The sequence below is a fragment of the Triticum aestivum genome, chromosome 2B (assembly GCF_018294505.1).
Source record: "Triticum aestivum cultivar Chinese Spring chromosome 2B, IWGSC CS RefSeq v2.1, whole genome shotgun sequence".
Classification (NCBI taxonomy): domain Eukaryota; kingdom Viridiplantae; phylum Streptophyta; class Magnoliopsida; order Poales; family Poaceae; genus Triticum; species Triticum aestivum.
The window spans coordinates 506,425,449-506,443,613 of record NC_057798.1 but is presented as its reverse complement, the minus strand read 5'-3'; the positions used below and the strand labels follow the sequence as shown (position 1 = coordinate 506,443,613).

The 18,165-nt window shown below is 49.8% G+C and overlaps 1 protein-coding gene across 1 annotated transcript; it reads left to right on the top strand.

The window, feature by feature from the left end:
- The first annotated feature begins 14,428 nt into the window (after nucleotides 1–14,428).
- LOC123041520 (transcription factor MYB80) lies at nucleotides 14,429–16,081 on the top strand. Its single transcript, XM_044464117.1, has 3 exons — nucleotides 14,429–14,754; nucleotides 14,848–14,977; nucleotides 15,079–16,081. Exons 1-3 carry the CDS (start codon nucleotides 14,622–14,624, stop codon nucleotides 15,872–15,874), a joined length of 1,059 nt encoding a protein of 352 aa, XP_044320052.1. The 5' UTR covers nucleotides 14,429–14,621; the 3' UTR covers nucleotides 15,875–16,081.
- Nucleotides 16,082–18,165: the final 2,084 nt, after the last annotated feature.

Sequence of the window (18,165 nt, the reverse complement as noted above, 5' to 3'; positions counted from 1 at the left end):
GCGTGCCAAGCTTGGACTGGAAGAACTCCCCCCATAGCTCGATGGTGGGGAGAACACCGAGGAAGCCTTCGCACAAGGTGGCGAAGGCAGCCAGCAGCACCACCGTGTTCGGGGTAAGGTGGTGCGGCTGGAGCCCGTGAAACTCCAAGAAGGAGCGGAAGAAACTGCTCACCGGCAGCCCCAGGCCGCGCATAAGGTGCGAGTGGAATACGACCCGCTCGCCCTCCTCCGGCGCCGGCGATACTTCCCTCTCCGGCGCGGCGCAGGCCCGCACTAGGTCCACGCCAGGGAGGCGACGCGTCTTACGAAGGAACTCGATGTGGTCGTCGTCCACCTCGGAGCCGTCCCACACGCCGGAGCGCACGGCAGGAGGTGCGGCGATGGAGGAAGAGCTCATCGCTGCGGGCGTGGCGTGGTTCGGCGCGGCAGCGGCGAGAGGAAGAAGAAGCAAGAGGAAGCGAAGTGAGTATGGGAAATGGGCACGCATGCTCCGCCGCCCCCCTCCTCGTGCCTACTTATAGGCTCATGGGCTGAGAAGCCGATGGGACGGACGTGGGATTAACTGTGCCTAGGACCCCACGCCCCCCATGATTTATCACATGAAGTAACTGCGCGCAGTTACGACGTGGGAATCCCAACCGTCCGCACCGCCGCAAAAGATCCGTTTGCGTGCCGAGGCTCGATAGTGGCAGGCCCTGCCTGACGCCCTGTCCCGTCGCGCGCGTGGGTGGGCAGACTGACCCTGCCACGTGGCACCCCGCGACGGATCCGCAACGGTCGGCTGCCCGGAAGCTTATCAGGCACGCTGCCTGGATCCCGCTACAACCTTCAAACTCTTTAAGGGGCAAGACGGCCTTTCACGAGTCCGGCTCCAGCTAGTCGGCCTAGAGGAGGACGGCAATCAAGGTCCAGATTCCACCACCAGAAGGATGAAACTGTTGAGACTCCTCGACATGTCACCCTTGGCGCCTCACTAGCTTCGGGGACTACTATTGGAGTAATGGGCCATGGGTAGGCTAACCCGAGCCCCTGAACCTTTCAAGACATCAGGGCGGACTGCGCCCCTCAAGACCCCACGATAAGGAGACGCCTTCAGGAAGTCGGTGGCAAGGAGCCGACTGCCTCTCACGGTCGAATCCCAGGGACGACTTCGAGATAAGCCGAGTCCTAACTGACGGCTTCAAGAGAAGCCGGCTATGGGGAGTCGGCCCACGACTCCAACCACCTCCTGCCTTCGCCACGATGGGCGGGACGGGGTACGGTCACCGCGTGGCCGTCCCTGCCCCGCTTATGAAGGGCTGGCATGGCTACAGTGCGCCGTATCGCTGGAGATCTCCATCCGGCGCGGCGCTGTTGCCATGCCTGCCCTGACCTTAGCCCCTGTGGGCGGCACACTGTGCCCACGACGGCCTGCCTGTACGGCCCGGAGACGGCGGGTCCCACCCGTTAGCGGGGGTACAGAAGACGGCGAGAGTACCACAAGACGGACCTGTTGGGAGTCGGCCCCCGGGAGTCGGCCAGCCCCTCCCACGGGCCCCGCACGCCATTAACCAAACAAGACGGGGAGTGGCGACAGTGATCGTCCATCAGGCGGCGGCACTGTTGCCATGACCTCATGACCAAGCCAGCGTCATTAGAGGCATGGCTACAGTAATCCATAGCTGGCGTGGCCCGCCTGCGGCGGACAGGACCTGTCGGCTCCGTACCAGGCCTGTTGGCGGGGCCCACCAGTCGGCGGGCCCCAGCAGTCGGTGGTGAAGACGGCGACCTGAGAGACAGACGGCTGGGACCCATACCCAGCCAGATTACCATTGTATCCCTAGGGGTGGGCCTATATAAGCCCCCCGGGGCACCCATGCAAGGGGGATCGCTTCTTTAACACTAGACCAGATCATATAGGAAGGAGGGAGCTAGCCTTGCCCTCTCCTACCTCCAGGAAACAACTCAAGGAGCAACCTTGTATTCACTTTGCCATAGTGATCATGCGGAGACCCCGCAAAGCAGCAGTAGGGGTGTTATCTCCAAGGAGAGCCCTGAAGCTGGGTAAGATTCGCCGGCGTGCATGCCTTCGCCTCATCCCGTTTCCAGGCACCGGCGACGTTCTACTCGCCCCCACCATGATAAGCCATCCCTTGGCATATGTCGCACCCAACCCCCGACACACATGCAAGTAGCCTATGTCAATTCTGGATTTAGACTTTTGCGTCCAAGGTGAGGGCGAGTCAACAACCAATTGGGTGCGCCGGATCTCAGTTGTTATACACTCGTCGGACAGTATCAATGCCGGTTCAGCAGTCCTGATGTTGGAGAAGAGTTATCGTTTCCTTCCCCTTAAGCAGAAATTGGGGCAACTTAAGCGCAATTGCAATGATATGAGGGAGCTCATGGCGGCCCTTGTCAAATATGCCGACTCGGATAGCACTAAAGACCCTGAGTCTGATGAGGAGAAAGCCGACAAATGAAAAAAGAGTGGAAGTACAAAAGGACAGCATAATGCAGCGAGTCAAGGTGGCAACGGTAAGCGCAAAGCCGATGGCAGGTCAGATTTTGTGGCTAACACCAATGTGCAGAGCAACAATCAACATCGTAAGGGGAAAACACCAGAACCCCGGTTTGGAGGGCCGAAGTTCAACCTTGAGGCCATAATGAATCAGCCTTTCCCAAAGCACGACACCCAGGAGAAGTCGACCAGTCACCTGTGGAAGGATTGCTTCATAATGAGGGAGTATAGAAACTCTAATTTTTTCCAGAATAATCATGGCCCGTATGGCGGTTCAGGATCCGACTCTCACGGACCTGGTTTTGGACGTGGCGGTTCAAGCTCTGGTTTTCAAGGCCAAGGCAATCAAGGTGGCTTTAATCAACAATCTGGCCAAGGGAATCAGCAGCAGCGGTATGGTTATCAGAGCAACCCAAAGCAGCTGAATAGTGGTCAATATCATGTGTTCACCACAAGTCTGTGCAAACAGGATCAAAAAATCCATAAGCGGGTGATGAACTTAGTTGAGCCGGTGGTGCCTCGATATTTGAGGTGGTCTGAGCAGCCTATCGTATGGAGCTGTGAGGATCACCTACCCCGGGTTGACAATCTGGGTCTATCGGCATTGGTGGTTGCTCCATAGGTAGGAGGGTATAAGCTTACAAAGGTGCTCATGGATGGGGGCAGTAGCATCAATATCCTTTACTATGATACTTTTCGTCATATGAATTTGATTGACAAAGATCTTAAGACGTCTTCTACTATTTTTCATGGGGTGGTGCCTGGTAAATCGACATATCCAGTGGGTAAGATAACCCTGGAGGTGGCCTTTGGAAATGACCATGATTCCAGAGCTGAGAAATTGACCTTTGAGGTGGTCAAGATCAAGAGCCCGTATCACGCTTTGTTCGGGCGGCCGGCTTATGCCAAATTTATGGCATGACCTTGTTATGTTTATTTGCAGCTTAAAATGCCGGCTCATAAGGGCACCATCACGGTACACGATGATAGGAAGATTGCTCTAGATTGTGAAGAGTGTGATGCTGCATATGCTGAGTCGGCCTGTGCCACCGAGGAGTTAAAATTTTATAAAGATAATGTTGACCCGGCGGATATGACACCTTTGAAGAAGCCAACTACAGAGAATGACCCCTTGCTGAAGTTTAAATTGGCAGATGATACTAAGTTGGTTTATTTTGTTCCTGGCGATTCATCCAAGCAGTTCAGCATCAGTGCTAATATGGATCCAAAATAGGAAAGCACGCTCATCGAGTTCATCCATGAGAACCGAGACATCTTCGCATGGAAACCTTTTGACATGCCAGGTGTACCGAGGGAACTCGCTGAGCACTCTCTCAATATTCATCCAAAGTTTAATCCGGTCAAGCAGTTTCTTCGTTGTTTCAATGAAGAGAGGCGTAAGGCCATTGGTGAAGACGTGGCCTGGCTCCTGGCGGCTGGGTTCATCATTGAAGTTTTTCATCTTGAGTGGGTTGCTAACCCAGTGCTGGTACTTAAGAAAACGGCACCTGGCGTATGTGTGTGGATTATACAGATCTTAATAAGGCCAGTCCGGCTGACCCTTTTGCTCTCCCTCGTATTGATCAGATCATTGATGCTATGGCGGGTTGCGAGCGCTTGAGTTTTCTGGATGCTTACTCTGGTTATCAGCAGATCAAAATGACAGTTAAGGACCAGGATAAGATGGCTTTCATCACTCCTTTTGGACCCTTCTGCTATGTGTCTATGCCTTTTGGGCTCAAGAGTGCCCAGGCGAGTTATCAACGGTGCGTTTAGAATTGCCTCCATAACCAGATCGGACGCAATGTTCACGCCTATGTGGATGATATTGTTGTGAAATCCAGGAAGAAAGAGACTTCGATAGATGATTTGAAAGAGACCTTTGACAATCTTCGGGTCTATAAAATGATGCTTAACCCGACCAAGTGTGTCTTTGGCATGCCAGCAGGCAAACTATTGGGCTTCCTTGTTTCTGAGAGAGGCATTGAAGCTAACCCAGGGAAAATCAAGGCTATCACTTCCTTGGCTAAGACGGCATGTATCAATGATGTCCAATGTTTGGTGGGTCATATTGCAGCTTTGAGTCAGTTTATAAGCCGCCTGGGAGAGATGGCTATCCCTTTGTATCAAATGATGAAGAAGACAAATAACTTTGTCTGGAGTGATGCTGCCAATGAGGCGTTTGAGGCGCTTAAGAGACAGCTGGCCGAACCACCGGTTCTTGTAGCTCCTATTGAAAAGGAGCCCTTGCTTTTATATGTTACTGCTAACAATAGAGCTATCAGTGTGGTTGTCATGGTGGAACGGAAGGAGTCGGGCAAGGAATATCCAGTTCAACAGCCGGTTTATTAAGTCAGTGAGGTGCTTATTGGATCTAAGCAGAGATACCCACATTGACAGAAGCTGGTTTATGGCGTGTTCATGGCTAGCTGTAAGCTGAAACAATATTTCCTTGGTCATCCCATCACTGTGGTTAGTTCTTCCCCTTTAGGGGATATTATTCAAAATAGAGAAGCCACGGGTCGAGTAGCCAAGTGGGCCATTGAGCTTGGACCCCATGGTTTGAAGTATATGCCTCAGAAAACTATAAAATCTCAAGCACTTGTGGATTTGATCAATGACTGGACGAAATTGCAGATGCCTGAGGATAAGCTAGATAGCACATATTGGACTATTCATTTTGATGGATCCATGCAATTGGAAGGCTCGGGGGCTGGAGTTATATTGACTTCCCTGCGAGGTGATAAATTTTGTTATGTTTTAAGGTTGATGTTCCCTTGTACTAACAATGCAGCTGAGTATGAAGCCTTACTCCATGGTCTTTGGATGGCTAAAGAGATGGATCTAAGCTGGGTGAGGTGTTTTGGCGACTCAGACTTGGTGGCTCAGCAAGTGTCAGGAACTTGGGATCCGAAGGATCCACTCATGGAGGCTTATCACCGAGATTTTGACACTATTGCTGGTCATTTCAAAGGTTATCAACTGGAGCATGTTGATTGCAGGAAAAATGAAGCTGCTGATGCTTTAAGCCGGCTGGGGTCTTAGCGTAAGCCGGTACCCCCTATTGTTTTCCTTGATGTTTTGCATAATCCATCAGTTAAGTTACCCATGGAGGAGGACCTTGCAATTCCCGACCCAGAGGCACAATTGGTGGCGGCTCTCCATGTTATTCCTGATTGGCCTGTTCCATATTTGGCTTATATGACCCGGGGCGAGTTACCTGATGATGAAACTTTGGCCAGGAAAATAACCCGGAGGTCTAAGTAAATGACTATTGCCAATGGTGAGCTACACCGACGCAGTATTACAGAGGTGTTTCAACGATGCATCTCTCCTGAGGAGGGCCGTGGAATTTTAAGGGAGATTCATGAAGGAGATTGCGGCCATCATGTCAGCTCTAAATCTCTCATTGCTAAAGCTTTTCGTCATGGGTTTTATTGGCTGACGGCTCATGCTGATGCGGAAGATTTGGTCAGTAAATGTGATGGTTGTCAGAAATTTTCAAGACGAGCTCATGTGTCGGCTCAAGAATTGAGGATGATTCCAATTACTTGGCCGTCTACAGTCTGGGGGCTGGATATGGTTGGGCCTTTTAAAAGGTCCAAGGACAAAAAGACTCACCTCCTGGTGGTTGTTGACAAGTTTACAAAGTGGGTTGAAGCTGAGCCGGTCAGCAAATGTGATGCAGCAATGGCAGTTCAATTCATTAAAAAGGTGATCTTTCATTTTGGATACCCTCATAGTATCATTACTGATAATGGTACTAATTTGTCTAAGGGTGCAATGAAAGAATTCTGTCAACAAGAGCATATTCGTCTTGATGTGTCATTTGTGGCTCACCCCCAGTCTAATGGTCAAGCTGAGAGAGCCAATCAAGAAATCTTGAGAGGTATCAAACCCCGACTTATGGTCCCTTTGCAGAGGACGCCGGGTTGTTGGGTAGAAGAATTGCCCTCGGTGCTTTGGAGTATTAATACCACCCCCAATAGATCCACGGGTTACACGCCTTCCTTCATGGTTTATGGTCCAGAGGCGGTTCTCCCTAGTGACATACGTCATGACTCGCCCCGTGTGGCGGCTTATGTTGAAGTTGATACTGAGAAAGCACGCCAGGATACTCTTGACCTTTTGGATGAGGAGCGTGACCTTGCGGCAGCTCATTCGGCGATTTACCAGCAAGATCTGCGTCGTTATCATAGCCGCTGGGTTAAAACCAAGACCTTTCAAGAAGGAGATTTGGTGCTCCGACTCATCCAGGATTAAATTGACATGCACAAGCTATCCCCACCTTGGGAAGGGCCCTTTGTGGTTAGAAAAAATCTGAACAACGGGTCATACTACCTTATCGATATTCGAGGCCACAACGAATCACACACGTCGGAGGAGGAGACCCGCCAGCCGTGCAATATTGCTCATCTTCGGCCTTATTACACTTGAGCCACCGGCTCTTGTGATGTACATACTTCTACCAATGTATATATTATGATTAGTATAATAAAGCTGACATCCCGGATAATTCAGGGCCTGTGTCGTTTCATTTATGAGAATCTGAGTCTTAATTGTCACTTCATAAGGTCACTTGGGGGCTTCCTCCTCATCGAGCATAGCTACGACTACCCTCTTGATCCGGCTTGTACGCCTTGATTGCAACTTACTTGGGGGTTCCTACTCATTGATCATAGCTATGACTACCCTACTGATCCGGCTTGTACGCCTGGATTTAAATATTAATTGCGGGCTGCTTGTTAACTAAACAGAGCTTTGTTGTCCCTTGTAATAGGCTTGGACGCCAGGTGTATTCACCAAAAATCCGAGTTATCCTGCCTTTATATGCTTTCCACTCCGAACAGGTAATCCTGGAATAACTCGTCATACTCTTGACAGTCAATCTTATAAAGACCCTGAACTTGTCAAAGTTAAAACGGCGATTGGTCATGTGAGGCCCGGTTTATAGGTTTGAATTATGGTGTAACTCAGTGGCTTTGTGGCCCTTGAATAGCACTTGATGTTGAGGCTTGGCAGCCTTTGAATGCCTTGTTTTTCTGGTTTATATTGACTTTCAATCTTTTTTGCGATTTCAGCTTGTACCATATTGATATATGGTTGAAAAGTGATTCGGGCCATGTTGCCTTGATCTTTATGATTCATATTTGAATATATCCGGTGTTTTGCTAACCCGCCCTAGCTTTGGACGTTAAGTCGCCAGTGTGTGATGATTATGTGCTTGGAGCCCTGCGCTCTTAAGTTTTGGGATGATACCTTTTTGCTGCCCATGGTGTGTTAAGCCGGCAGTATGAATAAATTGCACAGGGCGCTGCACTCTGAGTCTTTGGGTTGTCACCCTTACTGCATGTGGCGTGGTAAGCCGGCAGTATGAACAAATATCATAGGTATGATATTTTTGTTATGATTATATGAGGTTTTGATAAACCAGCCATGGTTATGGATGATACAATCACCAGTGGATTTTATATGGGGCATTGTGACCCGCCCTGGGGTAACTGCTAGGGCACGTGTTATCTGCTTATGTGCAGGAAATATGATAACTATGATCTGCATCAACTGATGATATTATAAAGCATAAGTGCCAGATCTTCAAACATCAGATCGGTGGTTCAAAAGTGTTATGCAAATGAACATGCACGATGGCATGGCAGATCACTGTTTTCAAACTAGCCTATTACAAGGCATCATACGGCCCAAAAGAATAAATGTTTTGATGCACATAATATCCCAAGTAGCAGATGATAAGCCGACCCTTGGATTAATGGTCTCGACCTTGACAGGTAGAGGACTCTGGGTCATCTTGCACAGGCTCATCTCTTTCTTCTTCACCCGTTGACTGAAAGTCAGAGGTGGCCCAATTGATCCCAGTCAAAGATTTGAACACAACTTCGTCATCAATAAGTGTTGATGGGTCAATATCAGGGGCAAAGGTGTGCTTATAAATTGGCGGAATAAGATCCTGGGCTTCATGAATTAGCGCCTTCACCTTCTTGTTCTCAGCATCATAAACCGCTTGGTAATGGGACAGGTCCGTGTCTTCAGCCAGTTTGCTTGCTAATGGGCACATTTCCCTTTCTATTGCAGCAAAGTCATCGGCACTAAAGGGAGACACGTCCTCTTTTACACTTGGGCAGCCATTGGCCAAATCTTCTGGATCAAGATCTGCTTGTCACACTTTTGCCTGGGTTAATGCAGTGATGGCGCCGGCTCTAGCAGCCGATCGCTTCAGATCCTCAACCCTTTGGGGTAGCACAGACAGCTTTTCCAGCGTGTCTTTGATGAGGGTTGGCGGTTGTTTCTTATGAGAAGCAGCAGAAATAGCTCGTTGAGCGCCAGTGTACAATTGCTCTATAAGAGTATAGGCGGCTTTCAGCTTCATGCGCATGTCTGAGCCAAGACGGATGATTCTGGAGCCTACATTACCAAATAAATTGATAAGCCAGATGAATGATTATTCAAATGCATTTATGGTGACAGATTGAGATAGTGTCACTTACCAAATATGGTGGCTGTCATGGTATTAATTTGATGTTTTAAGCCGGAAAGCTCTTCAGCCACCGGCTTAAGGGCCGCTTCTGCTTCCTCTGCTCTTTTCAATAGAGTTGTTTTCTCAGTTTCCTAGCTTGTCCTGTCAGCCTAGAAGTCCTTTTTCAACTTATCCATCTCTTCCAAGGCGGTTGTCAATTCTGATTTGGCCTTGGAAGTTTCAGATTGTTGAGACTTGATATTTCCTGAAGGTCGGCAAATTAGGATTCTTTTGCATTGAGTTCAGCCTACAGTATGCAAACGACAGGCGTTATTACAATCACTTTGTTTAAAGTCCCAAGCACAATACAAGTATTTCACTTGGCACTTGGGGCTAATGCACATTGCTCTTTTTGAAGGAAATTCTATGATGACCCGCTACACTATTATGACTATAGCCAGCTCATGGGGGCTACATACTTGTATTTTATTGACAGTTATGGTGATAAGTCCCAGCTTATCCATGCTGATTAAGCCGGCCCTTGGAGGCTACAGATGCAAAGTTGCTCACTACTATTTGAAGGTTCGACTTATCTTGATAGCTTAAGCCGGCCCTTGGGGGCTGCTTGTTTTGATCTACATATCTATAAGGTTATCTAAAGTCTATAGTACATTCAATTCTATCATATCCAGTAGACTTGGCGGCTGATAGAAGTACATTTATATGAAGAAGGTTGTAGCGTTTACCTCAAAACAGTCCTTCATCAGATGAACTAAGCCGGCTTCAAAGTCGCGGCTTGTGTGCAGACGGTTTAGATACCCAGAGTGGATCTCTTGAGCGCTATATTGGGCATAGCTCTCTAAGTTCACCGACCATTTGCCTTTGTCAGCAACGGATAATTCTTCTTTAGCACTATGCTTTGACAAGACAGTGGGGTTGCTCGACGCCATGTAACCAAGCCCAGTAATGATAACATCGTTAGTGTTTGTTTCAGTAGGGTTGATGGGACTTGGTGGCTTGGTAGTGGTCGGGTCAACATCCATATGATCCATGGTGACATTGTGCTCTTCTGGTGGCGGCTCATCAACTATGGCCTCAGCAGCTTGGATGGAAGTTTCTGTTGACTGCTTCTCCGGTTCATTAAGGTTTCCAGTTGTTTTGGACACCTTCAACTTCTAACTGGGCTTTGCCATAGCTTTGAAAATGAGGTACAAGACGGGTTAATATGACGATTGAATACATGATTAAAAGCAGAGAGTTAACAATCTTACCCAGACACGGTTTTGAAGAATGGGACGTGAGTCCCTGTTGAGTCGCCAGAGGAGGAATGAGATGTTCCCTGGTAATTTGAGTCGGAAGGATTAAGAGGTTGTCGAAAAAGACCTGCCTTGGGATAAGTTAAGTCGGAAGTTGGTGAAACCTCTGGACGACGCTTGCAAGGAGCTAGTGTGTTCGATAAGCTGGAGGAAAGGATCCCGCCTCCGCTGTTCCAGATTGTACGGCGAGCTTCATGTTGCTGCTTCTTCAAAATAAAGTTGGGATCCAAATAAGCTAAAGGATGAGAAAACCTTACTTTCCGGCTTGCTTGTCGAGTTCTCTATTTTGGCAAAGGTTTTGAGCCGAAGGAAAGAACAATTACCTCTTCATCACCCACACGACTGGCTTCCGCGTCATCCTGATAATAGTCCTTGTTAATGATATGTACAAAAAATGAGCCAAGAGAATCAAGTTCTACCTCCGACTCATCATCATAATTGTCATCCAAGTTAAGTAACTCGGAGGGGTCGGTCTTCTTCTTGGCAGGCCTTTTAGCCTTGTTCTTTGTCCGGGTCTTCTTGGCCGGCTTATCCTACAACTTCTTCTTCCAAAAAGGAGAATCGTCCTGTGGAAATCAGACGATTATAAGAGGACAGTTTAAATGAAAACATAATTCAAACTAAAAATTATGTGCAAAACTTACAGCTGACGGCTTATTGAGAGCGCAGAAAGTATTCAGTTCGGCTTTGCTGCAATCTGCCAAGCTCTCTTTCAATAGAGTCTTGGTCATATCATTGATATCCTCATCAGTCTTGAATTTCGCAGTGGCGTTGAGGATCTTTTAAGTCACAAATGTATTCGCACATTAAGCCGGGGCGGCGACTTAAGGGCAGAACTCTCCAGGCGACCCAACACCTGACTAGATCGATTCCGGTCAAACCATTGTCCATCAAGGCTCGGATCTTTGAAAAAACATGCATATATTACTTCCGTTCAGCTGTGGTGATGCGTTCTAGAAGAGGGTGTATGTTGCTAAGTCGGTTGGCATGATAACCCGACAGAGGGTTTTCCCCTTCTAGAGAAGTGTCTTGGCAATAAAACCAAGTTTGGTTCCAGTCTTTGGGATGGCTGGGCAGTCTGGCGGATGGAAAAGTGGCTTGTTTCCGTCCTTCAATAGAAATGCCACCTAATTCTAGACTGGGTCCGTCTGTGAACTCAGTCTGCCGTTCAAGTAATAAAATTCTATGAATAGTTCTACAATGGGCTCCTGTTGAAGGTACACCTCGCAGAACACTTGAAAGTTAGATGTTTGAAATGGAATTTGGCCCAATATCTTGAGGATGGAGCTAGAAAAAGTGTATCACGCCGCGGAAGAATTTTGAACTGGGCGTGGTGAACCCCCAAATCATATGATCGGTAAAAACAATTACTTCACCCTATTTGGGCTCAGGAGGATTTTCAATGCCTGGGACCCTCTAGGGGATGACATCCTTTTTGGCTAAGATGCATGTCTGCACAAAATTGTTCAAGTCCTCCTCGGTGACCCGGGAAGCTACCCAGTTGCATGAAGTGATCTTCTTAGTCATTGTTGAGGATGAAGGTCTGAAAAGAAAATATTGCTGGTTTAAGACTACAATGTTAAGCCGGTCGTTGATTCAAAGGTAAGAACTATAAATAGGCAGTGTGTTAAGCCGGAGGATAGCGTTGAGTTATGCAGAGATATCTGTTGGTGGCTTAAAAGGGGACTAATGGTATATGGCGGGTTATGGTTTTATCAGTTAAGCCGCCCGAACAACTGTTAGTTTTCAGATCTATAAGTGAAGGATTGCTAAGCGTTGGACAAACAATTTTCATATATTGGTATTATAGTTTTGGATCTACAGCAGTTCAGAAAATGAAGAAAATTTTAAATCTAAGGTGGCGGCAGCAGAAAATTTCATGTGCTCAGATGATATCTTCTATGGAGGAGAGGTATTCAGACATTAAAAATGACTGCTAAATGGTTGCCGCATTACTTTGGTAACAGATTCGGATTCAACTACACGATCTAAGGAGGAACAGAGAGGAATGGAGATGAACTCCGATGAACTTGAGCAAACCCTAATGGAGATCTGATGTGAGAAAAGAGGAGAACTTACTGGGGCTGATGGACAACGAAGGCGCGCCGCGGTGCTCTGTTTCGTTCAGGTCGATGCAGCGGCCGGAGTTGAGGCAGTTCGCGAGGTCGACGGCTGCGGAGCTCGAGCGCGTGTGGTGTGGCGAGAAAGAGGATGAAGACGAGGAGGCAAGGGGGGGGATGAAAAGGACCCTTATCCCTATTTATAAGGCAGTGGATAGATGGCATGTGCGGGAATCGAGGAGGCCGAAAATTGGTTATGTCGCAGCATGGACGCCTCGATTTTGAAGAGATTCATTAAAGATGAAGATATACTGAGATGTTTTGGGCCTCGTGCGATATTAATGCAAGATGACGTCATAGCGGGTTAATACAATTTTGTGAGCTGACGTCATGGTGGGTTATAAGATTTCGTAAAGATTGACGGTGAAGGATTTTTCTAAGTCAAGTACTGAAGATTGATATGAACAAGTTCACATCAACCTGGGGCCTAATATTGGGGATATAACTATTAGGTACGCCCCGCCTAGAAGGGGCCGGATCATACCATTGGCGACTCAAGGATGAATATGGCAGGTTATGAAGCAAGCCTATGGAAGGCCCAAGACCCAGAGGCGGCTGGAGCCCCAAGAGGATAAACCGCCATATGTGTAACTTGTATTGTAAGACAAGTCACCGAGCCGGACAGTTTGTGTATTAGCCGATCGGGACTCTGTAAGCCGCTGGGCATCAACCTGTGTATATAAAGGGATGGCCCGAAGGCGGGTTAAGGCAAGAAAAATAACAAGTCGAGGACTAGGTCAAGCGTATTCGCTCCCTGGTAATCGAACCCAAGCAATACAACCTAAAGCAGGAGTAGGCTTTTACCTCATTAAGAGGGGTCGAACCTGGGTAAAAACTCTTTTTGTCCTTTGTCCCGTTTAACCCCTTCAAGCTAATCTAGCGGCGATGGCTCCACACCTAAGTGCTCTTGCTAGGGCATCTGTTGTGTTAAATCCACGACAGCGTGTCTGAACGTCGTAATCATACTTTGTTGGATATGATGCGTTCTCTGATGTCTTTTACCGATTTGCCATTTTTATTTTGGGTTTATGTATTAGAAACAAACGCATTCATTTTAAATAGGACATCGTCTAAAGCCGTTTAGATGACACCGTATGATTTATGGTTTGGCAAAAAACCTAAGTTGTCGTTTCTTAAATTTTGAGGAAATGACGCTTATGTCAAGAGGCTTCAGCCTGATAAGCTCGATCCCAAAGCGGAGAAGTACGTCTTCATAGGATATCCTAAAGAAACCATTGGGTATACCTTTTATCACAGATCTAAGGGCATGATCTTTATTGTCAAGAACGGGTCCTTTCTAGAGGACGGCCCCTGCAAAACTCCCGCAACTTTGCATCCGGTTTTCAGGATTTCGGACAGCCGGACGAGCCCCAGAACTTATACGGGGCGATTATGGATGACAAACTGCGTTCAGAGAGTATGGTCTGAATGTTTGCGGGTGATTTGAGGGAGATGTCCAAAGCTCTGCCAATAAAAAGGAAGCTCAAAAGATTTGTCGTATTGACAGTAGCATTCTTCGAGCAATAGAATGTAGCACTAGATTAACTTTGGAAATATGACTTGCTCATGTCACTGCTAATTAGACGATCCATTCACCTCTCAAAGTAATTTTGTGGAGGAAAATCTGGAGTCTCTGTCTCTCTGAATGAATGACCTTGGAATTGGAATTGACCGTAGTGCTGCTTTGACTCAAAGGGGCACGGGTAAGTACAACTCTACGCACGCACGCACGCACGCACTCGGCACCGGACTTTGCACTGTCAGAAAGTACGTCTCAGCCCGTCGACGCCGCAGCGCGCATCGGAGCGGAGCGGAGCATCGACGAGCTGGCGAAAACGCGACGGACGCCGTGCTTGCTTGGACTGGGGGTTGACCCGGCGCTGTGCGGGTGGGCAACCTGTCCCGTCCCTAAGGGCGCTCACGCTTTGGGCGGCGTTGAATTCTTTATCCCGCCCATGCCTCCTTCGCCCAGCGCCCCGCCCCGCCCTTCCCGTGCCGCCGGCCGCACGCCCACACGACCGCGCGCCCCGCACCTATATATACTTCCCAGCGCGCCGGCGGATGCAAGCGCCGCACGCCGATCGAAAATTCAGACGCTCACACACTCACTCGCAAGAACGCAGCGCCGGCGACGTACCGGCCTACCGGAAAGCGGAATCTCCACGACGGATCCCGCGCGCGAGCAGGGCGGCCTCGGAGGCGGACGCGCCGACATGGGCCGGATCCCGTGCTGCGAGAAGGACAACGTGAAGCGCGGGCAGTGGACGCCCGAGGAGGACAACAAGCTGCTCTCCTACATCACGCAGCACGGCACGCGCAACTGGCGCCTCATCCCCAAGAACGCCGGTGAGTCCGCGGCGCAGACGCTCTGGTTAAGTGGAAGGAACGTGTTGCGTTGCTGTTGTCGCTGGCGCTGAACGAGGTTGCCGCGCGTGACAGGGCTGCAGCGCTGCGGGAAGAGTTGCCGGCTGCGGTGGACCAACTACCTGCGGCCCGACCTCAAGCACGGCGAGTTCACTGACGCCGAGGAGCAGACCATCATCAAGCTGCACTCCGTCGTCGGCAACAGGTACCCCAGGATGATCCACGCCGTCTCGTTCCGCTTCTGAGCTAGCTGCATCTCGCTGGCGTTTTGCTGATCAATGCGTTGGCGTTGGCGTTGGCGTGCAGGTGGTCGGTGATCGCGGCCCAGCTGCCGGGGCGGACGGACAACGACGTCAAGAACCACTGGAACACCAAGCTCAAGAAGAAGCTGTCCGGGATGGGCATCGACCCCGTCACGCACAAGTCTTTCTCGCACCTCATGGCCGAGATCGCCACCACGCTCGCCCCGCCGCAGGTGGCGCACCTCGCCGAGGCCGCCCTGGGGTGCTTCAAGGACGAGATGCTCCACCTCCTCACCAAGAAGCGCCCCACCGACTTCCCCTCGCCCGCCATACCCGACATGGCGGCGGGCGCCAGCGGGGGCATGGCCATGGGCTCGGGCGCGCTCATCACGCCCTGCTTCAACGCGCCGCCACAAGCCGACGACACCATCGAGCGCATCAAGATGGGCCTGTCCCGCGCCATCATGAGCGAGCCCGCCGCTCCCGCCGCCGACAAGCCGTGGCCATCGGGCGACATGTCCGAGGGGCTGGCCGGCATGTACGCCGCATTCAACCCTGCGCACGCGACGGAGTTCCGGTACGAAGGGACGGCGTCGGGGTACGTCCTTGGGGGCGACGGCGACCGGGGCACGTCGATGTGGAGCCACCACAGCATGTACAGTGGGAGTTCCGGCACCGAGGGGGGCAGGCCAGCATTGCAGGAAAAAGGCAACGACAGCGTTGGCAGCAGCGGCGGCGACGATGAGGCGGAAGACGGCAAGGAGGGAGGGAAGGGAGCCTCCGACATGTCGGGGCTGTTTGGATCCGATTGCGTACTCTGGGACTTGCCCGACGAGCTGACGAATAACATGTGTGACTAAATTTACACGGCGAGCTTAGCTAGCATCATCGATGAACGTCAGCTCGCCGGAGAGAAGAAATCCTAGAGGCTAGAGCCAAACGATTCTAGAAGCACATAAATTTCCGACGGTGCCTGAGAAGAGTTAGAATAAGACCATTTTTACGGTACCCTGTACTGCTGATGAGAGAGGGAGCAGTATATTCAAATCTGGCCATTGATTTTCTAAGTGTAGGATAGACATCTTGTTTTCTACGCAACACTAGACTCACCCGATTGATCTGTTTTGCCCCCTTCTCCCTGCCGTCGCCCGTGGCCAGCCGCCTCGACCAACGCCATGTCGGGGTGCTCAGCCATGGGAGAGCGTATGTTGACGCCTCATGGCGAGTGGAGGGAGACCTGCACCACGCTGCTGACCACCCGGTCCAAAAACAAGGTGGAGAAAAGGTAGCCAGGCTGGCGAAGGAGGAGGAGGAGGTAGTAGCCATGCTGTGAAGGGGTTGTAGCCATCCCGTGAAGGTGCTATTGCGATGCCGTGACGGCCAGAACCTTAGTGACGTCGTCGGCGGATAATGGCGACTAGAAATCAAGATGTCGCTCGTGCCGGCAGCGGCGGGAATCCTACAGAGCGGGCCGGGGCAGCCAACCGCCATGGTGTCATCTGGCCGGGACGGCCAGCCGCCGTCGCGGGCGAGCAGCGTGCGCCTGGAGCCATTGGATGCCCAGAAGGCGTAGACGTCGGTTCGGAGGTCATGCATCGAGCAGCGGTCCACTCGCCGGAGGACGAGACGGCGGGGCTGAGGTCGGCGACGCGGCCAAGCCGGCGAGAGGCGGCGCGTGCTACCAGAGGGGAGGACGGCGGAGTAGACGGACCACAACTCCGGCGCGGGACGCCGACAGGGACCTCTGCAGACGAAGACAAGGAGGTAGCAGTGGCGAGTGAGCGCTGGAGTGACGGTGTCCCATGGGAGCAGCGGCGAGTCCTCGAACGCCTCGCGGCAGGAGGAAGAGGAAGACGAGGGAGGGACAGGGGAGAGAAGCGGGGCGATGATGGCGAGGAAAAGGGCCTAACTCGGCAGCCTCCTGATCCGCCGTAGGTCGCTAGGCGCACGCCGCGGCGGCCGGAACCTTAGTGGACTCGTATACTGGAGGACAGCAGCGACGCGGTGCAAGCCATACCGCGTGCAATTCCACTAGCAAAATTGGCGCAGTACAGATCGCTCCCCACCATTAGATTTCACAGATGAACAGCCCACATTTCTCGTAGGGTACCATAAAAGAGCTCTAGAATAAACAGGGAAACTGGAAAATGGCGTGCCTTTCTTTTTCTCCGTGCGTGCAGAACTTTCAAGTGTACATTGCTCTGCCGCTGGCCATGCTATTTTTTGGGGTCCTGAGCTTCAGTCAAAACGACTTCAATTCAAACAAATTTGGCAGCATCTCAATGAAGCTGTCTGACCGTAACATGTCAATGTTTTAGTAAAACCATACAACTTTTCTTGAAATGAAAATGACGCACTGTAATTCAAATATTTATTCGTTGGTATATACTCCCTCCTTCTCAAAATAAGTATCTTGAGCTTAGTACAAATTTGTATTAGAGCTAGTACAAAGTTGAGACACTTATTTTGGGACGGAGGGGTATTATTTTAACATTCTGCTGGGCACCAATCTGTGCTACACTTTTAGGGCTTCTTTGAGTTGCTTGATTTTAGAAATGTAGAAATAAAAAAACATAGAAATAGGATATGAATGCATGCGCAATGGTAAACACAGAGATTGTTAGGACCTGATGGTTTCTATTAACTAAATTGGGGTGACCCTTTTTTGCTTCAAAAGCACGGAATTTTTGCCTTTTTTTGCAGGGAAATTTTGTCAACTCGGTGTATGATTCACAAGAATTGAAAAACACAAGAATCCTAATAAGCATGGTCAAACTAAAGTCAAACCACACAAAAATGTATGTTTAGATTGTTATTATGCCACTAAGGATGTTAGTCTCATTCATATATAGGAATTTGAAAAAGGTGTCGTGGATATTAGAATTGATGTGTTCTTCTTTGAAATTGAGATTAAAAAATCCTTTCGTTTTTCCTTTGCATGTTTCTTGTGAACCAAATGCATGGATAGTCACTACTAGGGAAAACCCTAGCAGTAGCGCGGGTTTTGTGCTCACTAGTAGCACGGGAGGGCGTGCTACTAATAAGGCGCTACAACTATTGCTTAGCAGCAGCGCGTGCCTGCCCGCGCTACTGCTAGGACAAATAGCTGCAACGTTTGTTCGGTACCACGCTGCTGCTAAGGTAACTACTT

Bases quoted from the DNA above. Each gene is read 5' to 3' on its own strand.
- LOC123041520 (XM_044464117.1), top strand. From the start codon at position 14,622: ATGGGCCGGATCCCGTGCTGCGAGAAGGACAACGTGAAGCGCGGGCAG. The intron at 14,755-14,847 runs GTGAGTCCGCGG...CGCGCGTGACAG, and splicing joins CCTCATCCCCAAGAACGCCG to GGCTGCAGCGCTGCGGGAAG. The intron at 14,978-15,078 runs GTACCCCAGGAT...GTTGGCGTGCAG, and splicing joins CACTCCGTCGTCGGCAACAG to GTGGTCGGTGATCGCGGCCC.